Source organism: Rhincodon typus, chromosome 9, assembly GCF_021869965.1.
Source record: "Rhincodon typus isolate 14 chromosome 9, sRhiTyp1.1, whole genome shotgun sequence".
Taxonomy (NCBI): Eukaryota; Metazoa; Chordata; class Chondrichthyes; order Orectolobiformes; family Rhincodontidae; genus Rhincodon; species Rhincodon typus.
This window is the reverse complement of record NC_063340.1, coordinates 51,706,254-51,723,388: the sequence shown is the minus strand read 5'-3', so window position 1 is coordinate 51,723,388 and position 17,135 is coordinate 51,706,254. Positions and strand designations below refer to the sequence as shown.

Here is a 17,135-nt window from a genome sequence, read left to right as displayed (position 1 = left end):
TTTGAAGGGTCCAGACCCGAAACATCAGCTTTCCTGCTCCTCTGATGCTGCTTGGCCTGCTGTGTTCATCCAGCTCTACACCTTGTTATCTCTTGGTAGAGTCCACATTGTTTTATGAAAGGGACATCACGTTTAACCAATATTTTGGAACTCTCTGAAGAGATAACATGTAGCCTACTTGGACTCCCAGAAGGCATTTGACAAGGTGTCAGGTTAAAAGCTATAATTTAAAGGCTTTCGTCAGGTCAACAAACATAACGTAGGGTTCCTTGTTCTGTTTGCAGAATTTTGCTTGAACTTGATCACAATGAATGTTTCTCATCAGCACAAATGTCACACTGGGATTCTGCATACACAGAGTCTGTACGATGAGTGACAATCCTATGGAGAATTACCATTGCATGAATTTTTCGCCATTGTGGGGAGAAGTGAAATACCACGATGACTGTCACAATAGTCTTGATTCCTTTCTATTTGTACAAGTTCAATGCAGAAGCGAACCTTCAAAGACTCAGGCCTCCCTCAAAAATAGACCCTCAGCACAAACTCCAATACTCCACAATCACTTATCATATTTCTCAATTCAGGTCGGAAATTTGCAAACCGGGGATGTTTCTTTCCAACAACATCTTTTCAGATGTGAAACTGCCCATTAACTGGCAAAAGCAAGTTCAGCAATCAGCAGACTCAACCATTGACTTTGGAGCAGGCTTGGAGCTGGTGTCAAAAAGATCAAAGTCTATGAGGTTGTGGTTCTTGCATTACATCTCTAAGACTGAGAGTTTTCATACAATGCATTGTTCCTTTGCTACTTAAGGTCTAGCTGGAACATCAAATTTAGGAACAATTTCCTGAACTGCCAAGTTCCTGAAATCTGTTGCATACCCAGTAACAAGCACATGTTTAGAGTGCAACTCCATTGGGTTGGCATGGAGAAATCCTCCACATCAAAGGCACTATTCTGCCAGTGCCACAAGACATCCCAAAATCAGATACAACCGTTCTGAAAGTCAGTGTGTGTAAAGTTGAACCCCACTAAGTGAGAGAAAAACAATCCCCAATGGTCCAAATTGAGAAATCTCTGTCATCAAGCAATCTCAGCATTTGAGGAGAATAGATACAGGTTGCTAAAGGACAAGTGGGCACGGCACAAGGCCACTGACATCACCCACCAATAATGGCTTCATATACAATACTTATAGTCAGATCTTAAAATCACGATTTTGTTTAGCATCACATGTGATAATACCAACGTATGCAGTGAACAATTTGATCTCCACGCTGAAACAATAGGGGAGACCATCATCATCTCACTGTTCCTCCTAAACCAATTATTCATAATGAAATTGAACATTTAAATGGATTGCAAAAGTCTTGAATGATTTATTTAAATTTAGAACAGGCATAAGTTCATGAAAGCCAATGTTTTTGTTGTCTCAGTGTGAATTTTACAATTCAATAATGGTCACAGTCTTTTTCACTTCAGAGTATCAGAGCTTTAATACTGTTAGGTGCCAGTATTTCTAACCTGTTTTCTACTTTATTTCTGATTTGAATAGAAAGAACATTTATTTATAGCTATAACACGTACCAGCAACTGGAAATGCAGCAGGAACAGATGCACATGTGCAGTGAACCCACACTGGCACCCAGTGTCAGCAGCAGATGCAAAATCTCTGCAATGATATCAAGGTAAAGAAACGATTGCATCCACAGCAGGAACAACAGCCCCACTCCCACTGATTAAACTGCTGCAATCTATAATAAAAAAGGAGTTTATTTATATGTTTTTTCTCTCCTAGTGTGTTCAGTGAACCTCTCACACTGCAGATATCACAGATGGATGATGTTTGGTCCCCTAATCCCAGCAGGATTGCGTGGAAGCCAACCTGATTTAATGTATTCTTAAGTATTTCATTCAAAACAATTTAAATTGATTTTTACCAAAATAAATCACGTTTAATTCTCAAGTCTCTTAATTCATTGAAAATTCAGAATCTCATTTGCTTAAATTTTCTGATTTGAGATCTTCAGCACCCACTGAATCATCAGAAACATCTTTAACAGAGGGAACAGTTGGTAAATGATAAGCAGAATGGATTGGTTGAGGACTGCACAGTATTACTAGTACACGTCAAGCCAATTTGTTGGCTCAAATGCAATAACTGTTGACTCAGACTTCCACTGCACATGTGCAGGACACGCTCCCCATAGTGTTGCAGCATAAGCAAACATAGCCTTACTTATATAACATATTCAAATGTCTCAGGACATGGCAGATGACTTCAAAGCCAATAAAATAAAGTTTAATCATTGTTGTAATGTGGGAAACACATCACAAGATCCCACAAACAGTTATACAATAGTGGACAAGATGAATTATAAACAAATGGTTCAAAATAGTGTGTAGAGCTGGATGAACACAGCAGGCCAAGCAGCATCAGAGGAGCAGGAAAGCTGATGTTTTGGGCCTAGACCCTTCTTCAGAAAAGAATTTTTTTTTTCTGAGGAAGGGTCTAGGCCCGAAACGTCAGCCTTCCTGCTCCTCTGATGCTGTTTGGCCTGCTGTGTTCATCTAGCTCTACACCATGTTATCTCAGATTCTCCAGCATCTGCAGTTCCTACTATCTCTAGCTCAAAATAGTGATGTTGTTCAAGGGATAAACGCTGGGCAGAAAAGGGCAAACATCCCTTCACTTCTTCAGAGTGTTATGGAATTTTATGTGCCTGCTGGGATAGTCATACATGATCTCAATTGACTGAAACAGTTGAAAGGTGGTACGTTTAACAGTGCAGCATTTCTCTACTGCACTGAAATGTCAGCTTACTCTATATGCTCTAGATTGAAACCTGAGCCCATGAACTTTTAACATACAAATGAAAATACACAAGGGAGTTTCACATAACAAATGAATAAATTGATTTTAACCTCTAATAGTAGGAAACTAATCAATAGCCCATTACTCATCTAGTACCTTTCATAAAAGTCTTTCCCTTTTTGAAACTTAAAATTATTGTAAATGCCACTGGCAAGATGATGGAATTAAAAAGGTAGTACACGTATTATGTGTTTAACACCTGTGTAGGTAGGTAAAGACGAAGGCCAGGGGGAAATGCATGCTAGGCAGTGGAGGAAAGCAAGAGGAGAAATAGTAGAAGCTTAGGCCATCATTCTCCAATCCTCTATGGCTACAGGTGTGGTACCAGAGGACTGGAGAACAAATAACACTATCGTTTTCTTAAAAAGGACAAATGGATAGACCAAGCAGTATGACCTCTGTGGCAGGAAAATCATTGGAAAACATTCTGATTAACAGGTGAGCATTCATTTACAAAGATACAGATCAATCAACGACACTCAGTACAGATTTGTTCAGTGAGGGTTGTGACTAACTAGACAAGATTGAATTTTGAGGTGGTAGCAAGTTCATGTATTTGATGTTACTTACGTTAAATTTTCGAGAAGGCTAACTGGTCACAAAAGTGAAGCCTTTGGGAGTCAAGATAAAGCAGCACGTCAGATCCAAAATTGACTCAGATGCAGGAAACATAGGGTAATAGGTATTTACATGATTGGAAAACTGTCTCCAATAGACTTCCAAAAGAGTCAGTATCAGGTTCCTTGCTTGGTGTATATCAATGATCTGTGAGGTATACAATTAAGAAGTTTGCAGGTGATGCAGAAGTTGGCCATGTGGTTGATAAAGAACAAGAAAGCTTTAGGATGCAGGAAAAAGTCAACGGACTTCTTCAAGGGGGTACAAGTGGGAAATTAAGATCAATTCAGTGAACTATGAAGTAATGCATTTAAAGAAGGCTAACAAGGCAAAAGAATGCATTACAAATCGTTAAATACAGATGAATACAAGTCCTTGGAGTAAATGTCTACAAATCGCTGGAATCATTCACACTCTGAAAGAATACAATACCTGTTGTATAAATATCCTACAATAGGCCCATAAACAAAGTTAGGGACAGAACAAGGGATAGAAGTAGTCTCCTGAACAAGAAAGGCACCCTCTATAACACCATCAACAAGAAAGGAAAAGGTCATGGAGACCAAACTGGTTCTGGCCCAGTGCCATCCAACCCTTCATCACCACCACTATCCCCCTTTCAAAATCTTCCTTTTCTCTCTACCCCACACACTCCTTCTCCTGAGAGATAATTAGTCTGATAATTTTATTTATTACTTCTCCTCCATCCTTCTTTTGATCCCCATTTCTTTGTGTCTTTTTCTGACATCTCTTCTGACCCAATACTTAATTTCCATCATTTGATTTTAATATCCGAGGTGTTCACAGATTGAAGTAACTTTTAAGAAGGACGAGTACTGACTCAAAATAGCTGTGATTACCTGACCAGATTGAACCAAGCTCATGAAATCATCAGTTATCTAGGATTATTCTGGGCCAAAATTGACATAAACAGGCACCAAAACGCAGAATGACATCTCACAGTTGATTCACACCTCTATAGAAGTTACACATTACAACAAAAGTCACTTTCAGATTATCCAGCTTGGGAAAAAATGACAATGGAACTAGACTCCAAAATACATACAGAGCTATATTTCAACTGCTGCTTTCGAGCAGCAAAGAGACAAGGAAAATGGAGTCTAAGTTAGAATTGGATATCTGAGTGCCTGCTGAAAAAGCAGCTTGGTAAAACAACCAGTCACTTAGAACTCAATGATATCTGCACAGACAACATCATCCCAACTTCCTTTTAGGCTTAATATAGATGTTTGTGCTTGTGTTTGACGCTGCATTTTAATCTTTTTGGGATAGAAGGCAATGAAATTCCTCTTTCTTTCACTCAAGAAAACCTTGCCATTCGGTTCCTTCATTTTGATATATTTAATTACATTCTCAGTGAACTATGACAGCTGCATGCTAACAAAAAAATATTCGTTCTGACTGACTGACTGAGGGAATGGTTTAAAAAAAGAAAAAAAATGAAGCTGATACCATTCCTCACCTAGTCATCTCTCTAACCTCTTCCTAACTTGCAACCTCCCCACCCCTTCTGTTGTCCAGTCCCATTGTTTTCGAAGTCTTCAGTCTGAACATTGAAATTGGCTCCCCATTCACAACACAAGTGATGGATCGAGAGTTCTCAGTTTTCTTTTAAATCTAACTTGACTTCCAAAATATATTTTTTAAAAAGCAATCCTGCTATAAAGTGAAGCCATTCATTTTAAAGACTCTATCATAATGTTTCTTAAGGATAAAAATAAACGCAACCAAATATCCCATCACTTTAGGGACTCCATAAAAACTCTTGCTGTAAAAGATGGTTGCTTTACCAAATAATGGATAAGCAAAGTAAGAACAATGAAGTCCTTAATTCACAGTGCAAGCCCACATTTAACATGTATAATGTGCAACAGAAATGTAGTTCTTCTTGACCAAACTAGCTATGGAGAAAACTGGACATTGAAATAATATCCATAAATTGTACAATGAGTAATTTAAGGATCGTTCAAAACAAATTGAGCGAAGTCAAAGAAATTGAACAGCTTTATGTAAAATTCACTTGAAGGTTTTCTTTTTTGCAGTTACGAAATGAACAACAAAAAGCAACAAAGTTGATGACCCGTCGCAGATCAGTGGAGTCCATCAGGCATCTTTCAACTGTGAGCCCAAAATCCAAATCTACATGGATGAGTCGAAGACATGAATGACTGTGATAGCACAGGGCAGGGCTTCCGGGTTTTTGGTGGAGGTGATGGTGGGTGGGTCTGTGGGTCGGTTGTGGGGTTTGGAGGGGGGAGGGGGCGGGGTTGGAGGAGGTGGAGAAGAGACGGGGACACTCCAAGTGGAGTCAAAAGTTGTTACAGAGATAGTAGGAACTGCCGATGCTGGAGAATCTGAGATAACAAGGTGTAGAGCTGGAGGGTCTCAACCCGAAACATCAGCTTTCTTGCTCCTCTGATGCTGCTTGGCCTGCTGTGTTCATCCAGCTCTACAACTTGTTATCTTGGAGTCAAAAGTTGATGTTTTGTGGTTGTGAACCATAAGGCAGCTCCTCCTCTACTTGCCACCATTCTCACATGTCTTCTGTCTCCCTCTCCTGCTGTCACAGGTCTTCTCCGCATCCGCAAATTTTCAGTTTTCAATCAAGAGTTATGACCATTTTCAAGAATTTAAATTGGGTCACAGTACATTCATGGTCCCATCTGAATTATGTTCAAACAGTCTTAACACAGTTTTAGTTAGTGTAGGGTACACTCCAAAACTACTGTAATTCTGTATTAATAAGCATACACAAACAAGCCACCGTTATTACTGAATGAGTACCGCAAGAAATTAAATGTATCACTCTGTGCAACAGGCCATTTTTTTTCTTGAAGCTGGAGTTAAGGTACAGTTAGTTTCTGGAGAGTACAGTTCTGCACATGCCAGTACTAAATCTGCCTCAAGTAGGCACTGCAATAAAAAAAGTGAAAAAGTTCATTTTTCTCAGGTAGGTACTTCACTATTCTCAAGACACTCAGGTTTAGATATTTCCACTGCATTTCACCAAGCAGTTGGATCAGTGAGAACAAAATCAACCTTCCCATAAACTTCCGCAACAAAACAAAATTATGTCTTTTTTTGGTACAGTGAGCAACGTGGCATCAGGTCAAATTTTTTTTGAATAAACGGAAATTGCAGCTGGGTCAGGCTTCAGCTGTCCAGTAGGATACATGAGAATGATTCAGAATGATATCTTATTTGCACCCCCCCTCTCCACAAGTGGCTTCTTTTCCTTCTATGCCTTTTGCCTTCATATATTTATCTACGTTGCTCTTCAACACACCAATGCTCTTTGACTCAACTATTTCATGTGGTAGCAAGTTCCACATCCTAACTATTCTTTAGAAGTTTCCCCCTTATTTTTCAAACTAGATTTACTGGTGACTACTTACATTCTGATCCCTAGTAATGAAGTAAGAAAGTTTTAAGACAGTCAATAAACTTTTCACCTTTATTGTTAGGAGTTGGATTATACAACAGGGAAGTCTTGTTACAACTGCACAGGATGTTGGTGAGATCACACCTGAAATATTGTCCATAGTTTTGATCCCTGCGTTTAATAAAGGGATATGTTGGTGCTAAGGGCAGTTCGAAATCGATTCACTAGTCTAAATCCCTGGGATGAAAGGTTTCAATAGAACAGCTAAACAAGTTAGGCCTTTAATCATTAGAGTTTAGAAGAATGAGGGGTGATCTATTGAAACACGCAAGACCCTGAGGGGGCTTGACAGTCAAGTTGTTGAGAAGATGTTACACTAATGGATAAACCACAAACTAGGGCACACAGTTACAGAATGAGGAGACACTCATGTAAAACTGAGGGGAATGAATGTCTAGAATTTTCTACCTTAGAATTTTGGTGGCTAGATCATTGAAAGTATTTAAAAAGGGGAGGTAAATAGACTTTTGAAATATCAGGGACAGAGCTAAGCACTATGCTGAGCTGGCACAAAAGGGAGTCGAGGCGTACAGCAGATCAGCCATGATTTTGCCAAATGGCAGGTCAGCCTTGAGGGGCTGAATGGTGTCGCCCTGCTCCTATTTCTTTATGTTCTTGTGTTCTAGAGGAAATACCTTCTCTACGTCTATTTGATCAAACATCTTCATAATTTTAAAAGGTATCTATTAGGTCCCCGTCAGCCTGAAGAAAACACCTCGTTCAGTCTCTCCTGATGGATATAACCTCTCGGCTCTGGTTTCAGCTTTGTTGATCTCTTATGAAACTTTGTCAATATCTCTTTGTATCATGGAGACAGTATTGCAAGTGTGGTCAAAACAAGGTTCTAAACATTTAATGTAATTTTGTGCTTTTCAATTTTGTTCCTCTAGCAATGAACACGAGTGTTTTGTGTGCAACTTTAAAAGCTCTGTTAACCTGCATTTCTACTTGTAATGATTTCTGAAATAGTCTCCTTGGATCTTTTCGTCCTCTACTCCACATACATTTGTTTTACTAGACATTTGTACTTTCCTTATCCTGCTCACTAAAATACACCACTGAAACACGCCCATACTAAAGTTTGTCAACTGTACATTGAATACACAAGCCTAGTAAAGTCTGCTTTTAGTTTGGCATTCTTCCTTTGTATTAACCATACCCCTCAAATTAGTACAATCTACAAATTTTGAATTTGATTTCTGAATGCACCATCCAGATTGTTTATTGAAACAGTAAACAACACTTCCCATGTTGAGTCCCTCCTCTACTGTTTTGTTGGCAACCTTCTATCAATTCTGCCACTTTGCCTCTGACCCCCATATCCTCTGACTTTATTGTACAGTATTTTCATACCACACAAATAAATTTGAAAACTGAAAAGCACATGCAGGGGTTTAACTGTACGTGAAGATTAATATACTTTAAGAATATACAGCAACATACTCTCCATTGTAAACAGAAGTGTCAATTCCACTGACACTGTAAATTTTGCAGTAAAAGCAGAAACAGAATTCTGGCACTGTGTTTGTGCAAATAGTTAGGAAGAAAACATAACTGCCTTACCAAAAACTTTTCCTTTAGCAAAAGGTGGAAATAATTCTGGATGCCTGTATAAAGTTTTATGAAGCTGCCAGAGCTCTTTGTGAAGTTTCTTAAAATCACTGTAACGCTTCCAAACTACTATCTGAAACAAGGGGGGAAAGTCAGTTATTAGCAAACCAATATGACTATTTCCACTTCAACACAGTCAAGTAAAGTAGCTACATTGACAAAGAGAAAATAAAAACACTTGAATACAAGTTCTGGAGTTACCCTAACAGTGGTTAAATCTATCAGACAAAGCGATACGAAGTCAATCAGACCAGTTGTCCCCAAGTTCCATTCCTGGTCTGCGTCAAGTTAGTCATTCATAACTAGGCTACCAACTACAATTGGCTTAAGTGTCCTGGAGTGTAGGGGAAGAAACAAATCAGGAATCTTGGTTCTTTTGTCTGTCTGTGACACCCATTAACAAATATGGAGGTCTGGTAGAGACAAAGTGTCTTGGCCAAGTCATCCTTCAAAAATCAAATAATCTGTTGGCATTCGATGTCCAGACTCGGGTGTTAAAAGTGGCCAGCAAAGCGTATTCAATAACACCCCAGCATGATGCCTTGAGAGAGAAATGACAAAATCCAGATAGCAGCTATTCCCAAATCTGTAAATGAAGTAATATGCAACTAGAATACAAATGAAAATGAAACTCAAAAAAAATTGCACTACAAAATTTAATAATGCAGCCAACAGTGCAAACTCCTGGGTTTTATTTCCAACTTCTTATTCCCAGTCCAAAACTTCAGTATGCAAAAAAATCCCTTGGCAACAAAATGCACCACATATTTTAGGATTTCAGTTATACTGATTAACAAATCAACTAAGAAGCAGTTCATTATTGCCAATCGATGCTTTTCTTTAATGTGCTCATTGATTAAAAGCTAGAAACTTTGAAGTCTTTGGATTGTAACAAGTTACTTGAATAATTTAAAACTGCAATACTGCATGTGTAGCAAATATCAGGATTAGAACAGTTTGCAAATGATGCGCAGGAAAATTGAACTGGGAAAATATGGGAATAAAAATTGTTTATATTTTATATATGATATTTAAGTTAGCAAAGTAGTTCAATTCCAGATATTGGATTGCAAGGTAAGAAATGCAACTTTAACTTTATGCAGATTAAGTGAGCCACAAGGTACCATAGTTTGATGGCAAGTACATAAAAAATTGCATTGCACTGTTGTTGCAAACTTACGGTGAATTAAGTATATAACTTTAGATCAGTCCCTATAAAATAGTTTGGTAGATAGCATTATAGAAGCTCAAGAACAATATTTTTATATGAAACAAACAAACAAAAATATTTGTAAAGAAACAGAAATAGTGTTTAAGTTTCATGCATAAAACGTGTAGAATGCTGCAACAGTGCATTGGTCTGCACGACTATAAAGGGCAAGATTGTTCCTGTCATTCCCCATAAGCTGGGTTTATGATTTCAGCCAGATCTGTAAAAAGCAAAACCCAAAAATAAGTCAGCACTTTCTAAAAACATACATACAGAAAACTAGCATGCACTTAACACTGTGGACTCTCCATCACCTCCCACTGGCTGGTTACAATGTTGCATAAACCTAAAGAGACAATCACCCCAACCTTCCATCAACCAAATAACCACTAGGGTTTCTACAGCTTTTCGGTTAATAAGTTATGCGTCTAAAGACCTACATTTAAGACAGTAGAGTTATCACTATCACTATCACTGGGGAGGCGATGGCCGAATGGTACTATCGCTGGACTGTTAATCCAGAGACCAGACGACATTCTGGGGGCCCAGATTTGAATCCTGCCATGGCAGACGGTGGAATTTGAATTCAATAAATATCTGGAATTAAAAATCTAATGATGACCGTGAATCCATTGTCGATTATCGGAAAAATTCATCTGGTTCGCTAACGTCCTTTAGGAAAGGAAACTGCCATCCTCACCTGGTCCGGCCTACATGTGACTCCAGACCCATGGCAATGTGGTTGACTCTTAACTGCCCTCTGGGCAACTAGGGATGGGCAATAAATGTTGCCTAGCCAGCAACACCCTCATCCCGTGAATGAATAATGAAAAAAAAACATACAAGAGTCGCCCTAACTCAGAAGAAATTCACAGCCAACCTAACATAGAATCCTTTTTTTTGAATAATTACAAAGTACACACCATAATTACTCAGTTTGATTTGGCATATACAGTCATTGAAAGAACATTTTGGTTTAGTTTTACTATTCTGTACAGTTTAATAATCACCTGTAAACTACCCTTTTTTCCCCAAAACTTAAAAAAAATGTGATAACTTCATTGTAGTCTATCCAAGGCTCAACTTTGTCCTCCATTTATCGATGACCAGAACAGACCCAGTACTAGAAATGCAATTTAAACAAAACACTAAATAGATTAATGAAAATTTCTGTAGCTTGTACTGTGTTTTCATTTCCCTGTTTGTTTTGTTGATTGGTTGACTGTAGTAATTAGATTAACTATTCAGTTAACTGAAACGTAAATTCCATGTATTAACACAATTGAAAGAATATGTACAACTCCATTCACCTTGTGAAATTTAATCAAATCACTAGTAATCTGCCTATATATTTTTGTCAATCTTTAGCCATTTCCTTAGATTCAGCTGTTCTTTTGCCTTTCTGTCCCCTTAACCCATCCACCATCTCCCACCCACTCCTCTTCTCACACAGAGGCACACCAATCTGTGAATTGATCAGATTGCACCGAGCTTCTGAATCCAAGATGTTAATCCAAGCGAGAATAATTAGGCACTATAAAGGATTTCAATACAAAAGCATAAGGCTTAAGATTTAGCATTTTCTTGTCTAACATGCCATTTTTCCACCAAATCTGCAGTTCATATTTTTTGTTTAAAAATTCATTATTTTTCTCCCATTCTTGGCTAACTCGGTAAACAGATGATCTGCTTCTCGTCTTTGCCAATATGTCTCCACAAATAACCGCTTGGTGATGCGCCACAGTTGCTTGGAGTGAGTGACTGTTATGTTCACCCTTCTATTCAAATTTCAGTGGTCTTACATTGCATTGTGTTTTAATATTCAATATTGTAAAACAACAACATTGAAGAGCACTTTTGATGTTAGCAACATGGTATTTAGACAAATGACATGTTTGCCTTCTTCACGTTTGTGTTTAGTTACTGCTTTAGTGCAGGAGTGCAAGTGACATCATGAAAGATTATGATTTAGAGTTTTCCTGATGATTAAGGCCCAGTAATTGATCAAACCTAAAGTTTTTTTGAAATGAAAGGGAAAAATAAATTCCTGATGAAAAGTCTGACTCAAATATCACTGACATCACCAAAGGTGATCTTGGAATCCAAAATTATTCTGTTAATCATATGAACTACATTTTCACCAACCCCACCTGCCAAGGAATGAAATAAGCTAACTGGAACTGGGATAGTGAAATGCTGAGGGAATACAGAACTTCCCCCAAAGGACGTTTAACGATGGAGATGATTCTTGCATCAATGTTTAAGATCAAGTGAGCGCAAACTGTGCATATCTACTCTAACCAGAGGAAGCCTAACTTTGAAAGAATTATCATAGATTATCATGTCGTTATCACATTGGTATTTGTGGGGATTTGTTCAGTTAAATTAGCTATCTCATTTCCTACATTATACATCAAAATATACATCAAACATACAGTTAAAATGTCCATTCGTCTTGAAAAGATCTATATAAATGTAAGTCGTTCTTTCTTTTAGGATTGAAATGGATCATAAGTTTTTTTAAATAAATGGTTTGGGGTTAGTTCTGAAATTTTAGAGATATTTATAAGTTGACTAGAGATAATTAATTTCAACAAATATATTGCAAGTTTCATTTATCTTGTAATCAAATTTATGAGTAACTGGAAATTAGGGACATGTTATTGTTTTCTTTAGAGGTCAGCAGCTGTTCAATTTATCAGAGCTGGAAATGTTCATACAAAAGGAAATAAAATAATTTCTTAACTAAAGCATGCAAGGGACTTGAAAGATCAGCAATGAATTAAGAGTACAAAGAACATAGAAAGATGATGTTTTGAGAAGTGAATTTACACAATTGAAGTAAAATGCAGTATGAGTTATCTAACAGTATGATGACTTTATCATTTTCACTGAACACAGTGCACCAATATTATACCTAAGTAGAGTGACAGTGAAATTGAACATTTGATGTGGATGACGAAACTGGAGACCACATATCTGGCATCTCCTAGGCAGTTTTCTTTTTGGAAAGCAGTTGCAAAGGATCAGAATTTTCAGTAGTCATAAGGCTATGACTGTCAGCATTCATTATCATGCCCTCTCTGAAACTGACAGCAACTTCCTGAATCCATAAACTTGCAGTTAACCAGACTTGCCTTCAGTGGTTCTAGACTTCTCCACTGTGCATACTGCTTGAACCCCCCTTAGACTATCACCAATTAGAAATCACTGAACTGATGAGAATTTGCTCTTGAATTGTTATTTTGTCTCCCGGCGAAAAAAAATCTCCTTGAATGAGCTATAATTGGGTTTATCATTGAAGAATGTCTCTAGTCATGATAGTGCACAAATAGGAAATTAGTCTATCAAATTTCTCCATTATAATAAAAAACACTGAAACAACTCCTTTGTTAACCTTTGTCAATAAGGTTTTGGCTTCTAACTCAATGCTAGGCATGCATCCTGTTTATTTTACTCTCTGCAAAATGTAATAAATATTGAAGAATAATGACAACATTTTTCATCCTTTTTTCCTGGCTTTTAGTGCACTTCAATGTTATTGCCCACTTACCGTTTGATGATCTCACTGCTGATATGCACATGGAGATTCCCTTGATGCCAGATTCAAACCAACATCGGGAAGGGGAAATCCATGTCACATATATGATGTTTCTTGGTATCTAATTGTAGATATTAACCTAAAATTTGCTAAGTTAGCCAAAATGAAGTTAAATTAAATATTAAGTCTGGAGCTGACCTAATGATTAGAAAGGTCACCGGTTTTAAAATGTTTGTACTTTGCTGATAGAATGTTTACGTCAAGTATTATAACTCAGCAGTGATAAACTGAACTGTCAAAGTAACTCTGAAAAAGTTGAAGCTTTGTTTAAAGCAGACACAGTATCTATCAGCTGAATTTGAGATAGCTTGGAATTGTGCTGTGTAAATATTACACAGATGATTGGATGACAAAGTGAAAGCAAGTTAAAGTTGAGGTCAAAGTTAATTCAAAGTTAGTGATAAGCCTCTTTCCAGAGAGATACAAGTAAGTCTTAATGAGTCAATTGTTCAAACCAAAGTGGAGAACATGTGATGCTTGCCAGTGGTCAAACTGAAAATTTGCTGGAGACCGGATAATGTCTACACTTGGATTTATAGCTTTATTTGTATGGAAAGAGCAAATGAAAAAGCTGTCTCATAGGACAATTAGCTAGCTTGGGGAACAGGTGGTCTGGTCAACTGCTGGAAGTCAAGACAGAGCGAGCTGTTCATTTCTTTTATCACATTTTCAGACAGGTCCACATAAGCAAGTTCATTTGTAATTGCATACATTTTACGGGTAAAGTTTTTGCAGTATTTTTGGTAGTGTACTTTGCCTTAATAACAACCATTGGGTATATTCCATTGTTAGATCTGCCTTGGGTTGTTAATATTGAGAATACACTCAACAGACCTCAGAAAGTAGGAATAATGCACCTTCTCTGAGATCAGTGGCGAGCATCTTTGCTTTACCGCTGACCATGAAATCCAGGTTATTATTAAAGGCTACCACAAGAAGAAATATGGGTCAAAACGTATGAGGGCCTTACATCATGCTTTGGCCATGTCTTTTGCTGGTAGAATAATATGCTGCATGTTTGTGCTAGTAAATGACATGCTGCTACTGAGGTCCATCAGACGATCAACTGTTTTCTAAAATGTTTTCCTACTGAGAAGGAATGATTTGAAAATAAATGGTTATCACATTTAAGGAACTAAATTTATAAACCAGATTTGAGGAGGGTTCATGAAATGATTTTTGTATGGTTAATTTGGACTCTTTGTAGGTGAGCAGGAAGCCTGTATTTTTCCTTCTAGTTGCATACACAACATACCAAACTTTCATGGCCAAAGATTTTCATGATTTCCACCTCCAACTGTAATGAAGACTATTATTTCCAGTTTGTTCCCATTTTATTGTTATTTCTAATCTTTTGCACAGAATCCTCCCATAAAAAATAAATTATACCAGATATTTAACAGCCATAACATCAACACAGTCAATGTTCAACAGCTCATTACCTCCTGAACTTCTTCTGGATTTCTTCTTGAAACAATCTATTCAAAAAGAAAACGAAATGAATCTGAGAAATGCCATAAGTCCAGCAGATTGTTAAATATCATGAAATATCAATATTCCACGCTGAAGGGATTCTATGAATTAAGAACGACCAACTGCAAACTGCATACATTGTCTGTTCAAAAAACACTACTAGTTATTCATCATGATGTTTTACAGCACAAGCTCATGTGGACGAACCCGTACAATTGCAGACAGACAAATGACATCAATTTTAACTTAGATGCAGAAATTAATCAAGTTCATGATAGACTGTAACATTATAAATGACGTAATGCTGAAATATAGTAACACGGAAACGCCGAAGCAAAAACGAATGAGCAAGGCAGCACCAAGTGCTTTTGCCGAGTCCGAAACACAGTAAAAAAAAGCTCTTCACAACCAAATTCACCTTACTCTACAACTGCTGAAACCAGAAATAAATGAATTGTGTAACTTATTCATGTGACTGCACAGATTGCATTACTGTAAACTAAGGCAGTTAATATGACATGCTCGCCGATCGAGAGGGGCTGAGCTGCTTTTGCACCGTGACAGCTTCACACTCTCCCCAGGCCCGTGTTCGGATTGTCCAGGGCTCGTTCTCTTTTAGAACTCGGGCTGAAGCCGGTGCAGCTTGGCCCAGGGCTGGCCAGCGGCTGCTCTCAGCTGCAAACAGCATCTCCCTTCCACCCCCCCATGCTCACATGATGAACCCACCCGTGCCGTCACTTTATAAACCGTATAGCCTTTCCTGTGTCTCTTTGGGTCGGTTATCGTGTAGAAGCGAACCAGGTCCCCTTTGTTTTTCTGCGGTAACATTATCTGTCATCCCCCTTAGGCAGAACGCCTATACTAAGGTGGGTACTCTCTTTTTACATCATTTCCTCATTTACTTACATACACCGCCTACTTCCTATACGTCTGTTCCGTGGGGTTTCCTTGTGGACACTGTTTTTCATTATTATAAATTTTCAGTTCTCCATGTGTTCAGCTTCAATTTGGATAAATCTGATTTTAAAATTTACAGTGTGGATAATTATAGTTTGCAATCTCGGTTTGCTGCAATTGTGTCCACAACGGAACTTCTACAAGGGTGGCTCTGGTACGGATTGAAGGCTGCTGCTCCTGTAGTTGCACTTTCATAGCTAGGTCGTTTTCTCCAGGTAATGCTTTACTATGCAAGAGGTAAAACGTTTAGTAATGATCCTATCTCATTGGTACTGCTGGACAAGTCAGATTCCAGTATGAAATCTGCCTTCATGTATGTTTAACTATTTTTGTTTATTTAGTTAACGTGGTGGCCTGTCAGAGTCGTACAGCAAGGAAACAGACCCTTACGTCCAACTCGTCCATGCCAACCAGATATTCTGCATTAATCTAGTCCCATTTGCCAGCATTTGACCCATATTCTTCTCAACCTTCCTATGCATATATCCATCCTGGTACTTTTAAATGTTATAATCGTACCCACCTCCACCACTTGCTCTGGCAGCTTGTTCCATACATGCACCACGTTCTGCATGAAAACGTTACCCCTCAGATCCTTTTTAAATCATTCCCCTCTCACCTTAAACCTTTGCCTTCTAGTTTTGGACTCTCCCACCTGAGAAAAAAGACCTTGGCTATCCAGGACCCTATCCATGCCTCTCATGATTTTATAAGGTCACTCCTCAGCTTCCGATGCTCCAGCCTACACAGTCTCTCCCTATAACTCAACCCTCCAGTACTGGCAACATCCTTGTAAATCATTTTTGCATCCTGTCAAGTTTAACAATATCTTTCCTATAGAAGTCACTAAAGCATATTTGTATGAGGCAGCAAGGTTCTTTAACAACAGAACACACATTTATTACATAAACGAAAGAGAAAGAACATAGACAACAGGGCTGGATGAACACAGCAGGCCAAGCAGCATCATAGGAGCAGAGAGGCTGATGTTTCGGGCCTAGACCCTTCATCAGAAAAGGGGGAGGGGAAGGGGGTTCCGAAATAAATAGGGAGAGAGTGGGAGGCGGATAGAAGAGGGATAGAGGAGAGGATAGGTGGAGAGGAAACAAACAGGTCGAAGAGGCGGGGATGGAGCCAGTAAAGGTGAGTGTAGATAGGGAGTTAGGAAGGGGATAGGTCAGTCCAGGGAGGACGGACAGGTCAAGGGGGCGGGATGAGGTTGGTCGGTAGGAGATGGAGGTGCGGCTTGAGGTGGGAGGAGGGAGTAGGTGGGAGGAAGAACAGGTTAGGGAGGCAGGGACGAGCTGGACTGGTTTTGGGATG

General features: G+C 38.5%; 3 protein-coding genes across 3 annotated transcripts in view; 1 reads left to right on the top strand and 2 right to left on the bottom strand.

Moving 5' to 3' along the window:
- The window catches only part of rps6kc1 (ribosomal protein S6 kinase polypeptide 1), a 182,266-nt gene that overhangs the window by 136,406 nt on the left and 28,725 nt on the right, over positions 1 to 17,135 (bottom strand). The gene's annotated exons all lie outside the window — the stretch shown is intronic.
- On the bottom strand, positions 5,501 to 15,741 carry LOC125483995 (ribosomal protein S6 kinase delta-1-like). Its single transcript, XM_048600987.1, has 4 exons — positions 15,582 to 15,741; positions 14,825 to 14,860; positions 8,524 to 8,644; positions 5,501 to 6,431 (listed from the first exon to the last, which is right to left on the bottom strand). Exons 1-4 carry the CDS (start codon positions 15,681 to 15,683, stop codon positions 6,421 to 6,423), a joined length of 270 nt encoding a protein of 89 aa, XP_048456944.1. The 5' UTR covers positions 15,684 to 15,741; the 3' UTR covers positions 5,501 to 6,420.
- The window catches only part of LOC125484065, a 14,564-nt gene continuing 13,274 nt past the window's right edge, over positions 15,846 to 17,135 (top strand). Inside the window, exons 1-2 of the mRNA XM_048601323.1 lie at positions 15,846 to 15,854; positions 15,907 to 16,027. Of these exons, the coding sequence (XP_048457280.1) occupies positions 15,846 to 15,854; positions 15,907 to 16,027 (130 nt within the window). The remainder of the gene's footprint in view (positions 15,855 to 15,906; positions 16,028 to 17,135) is intronic.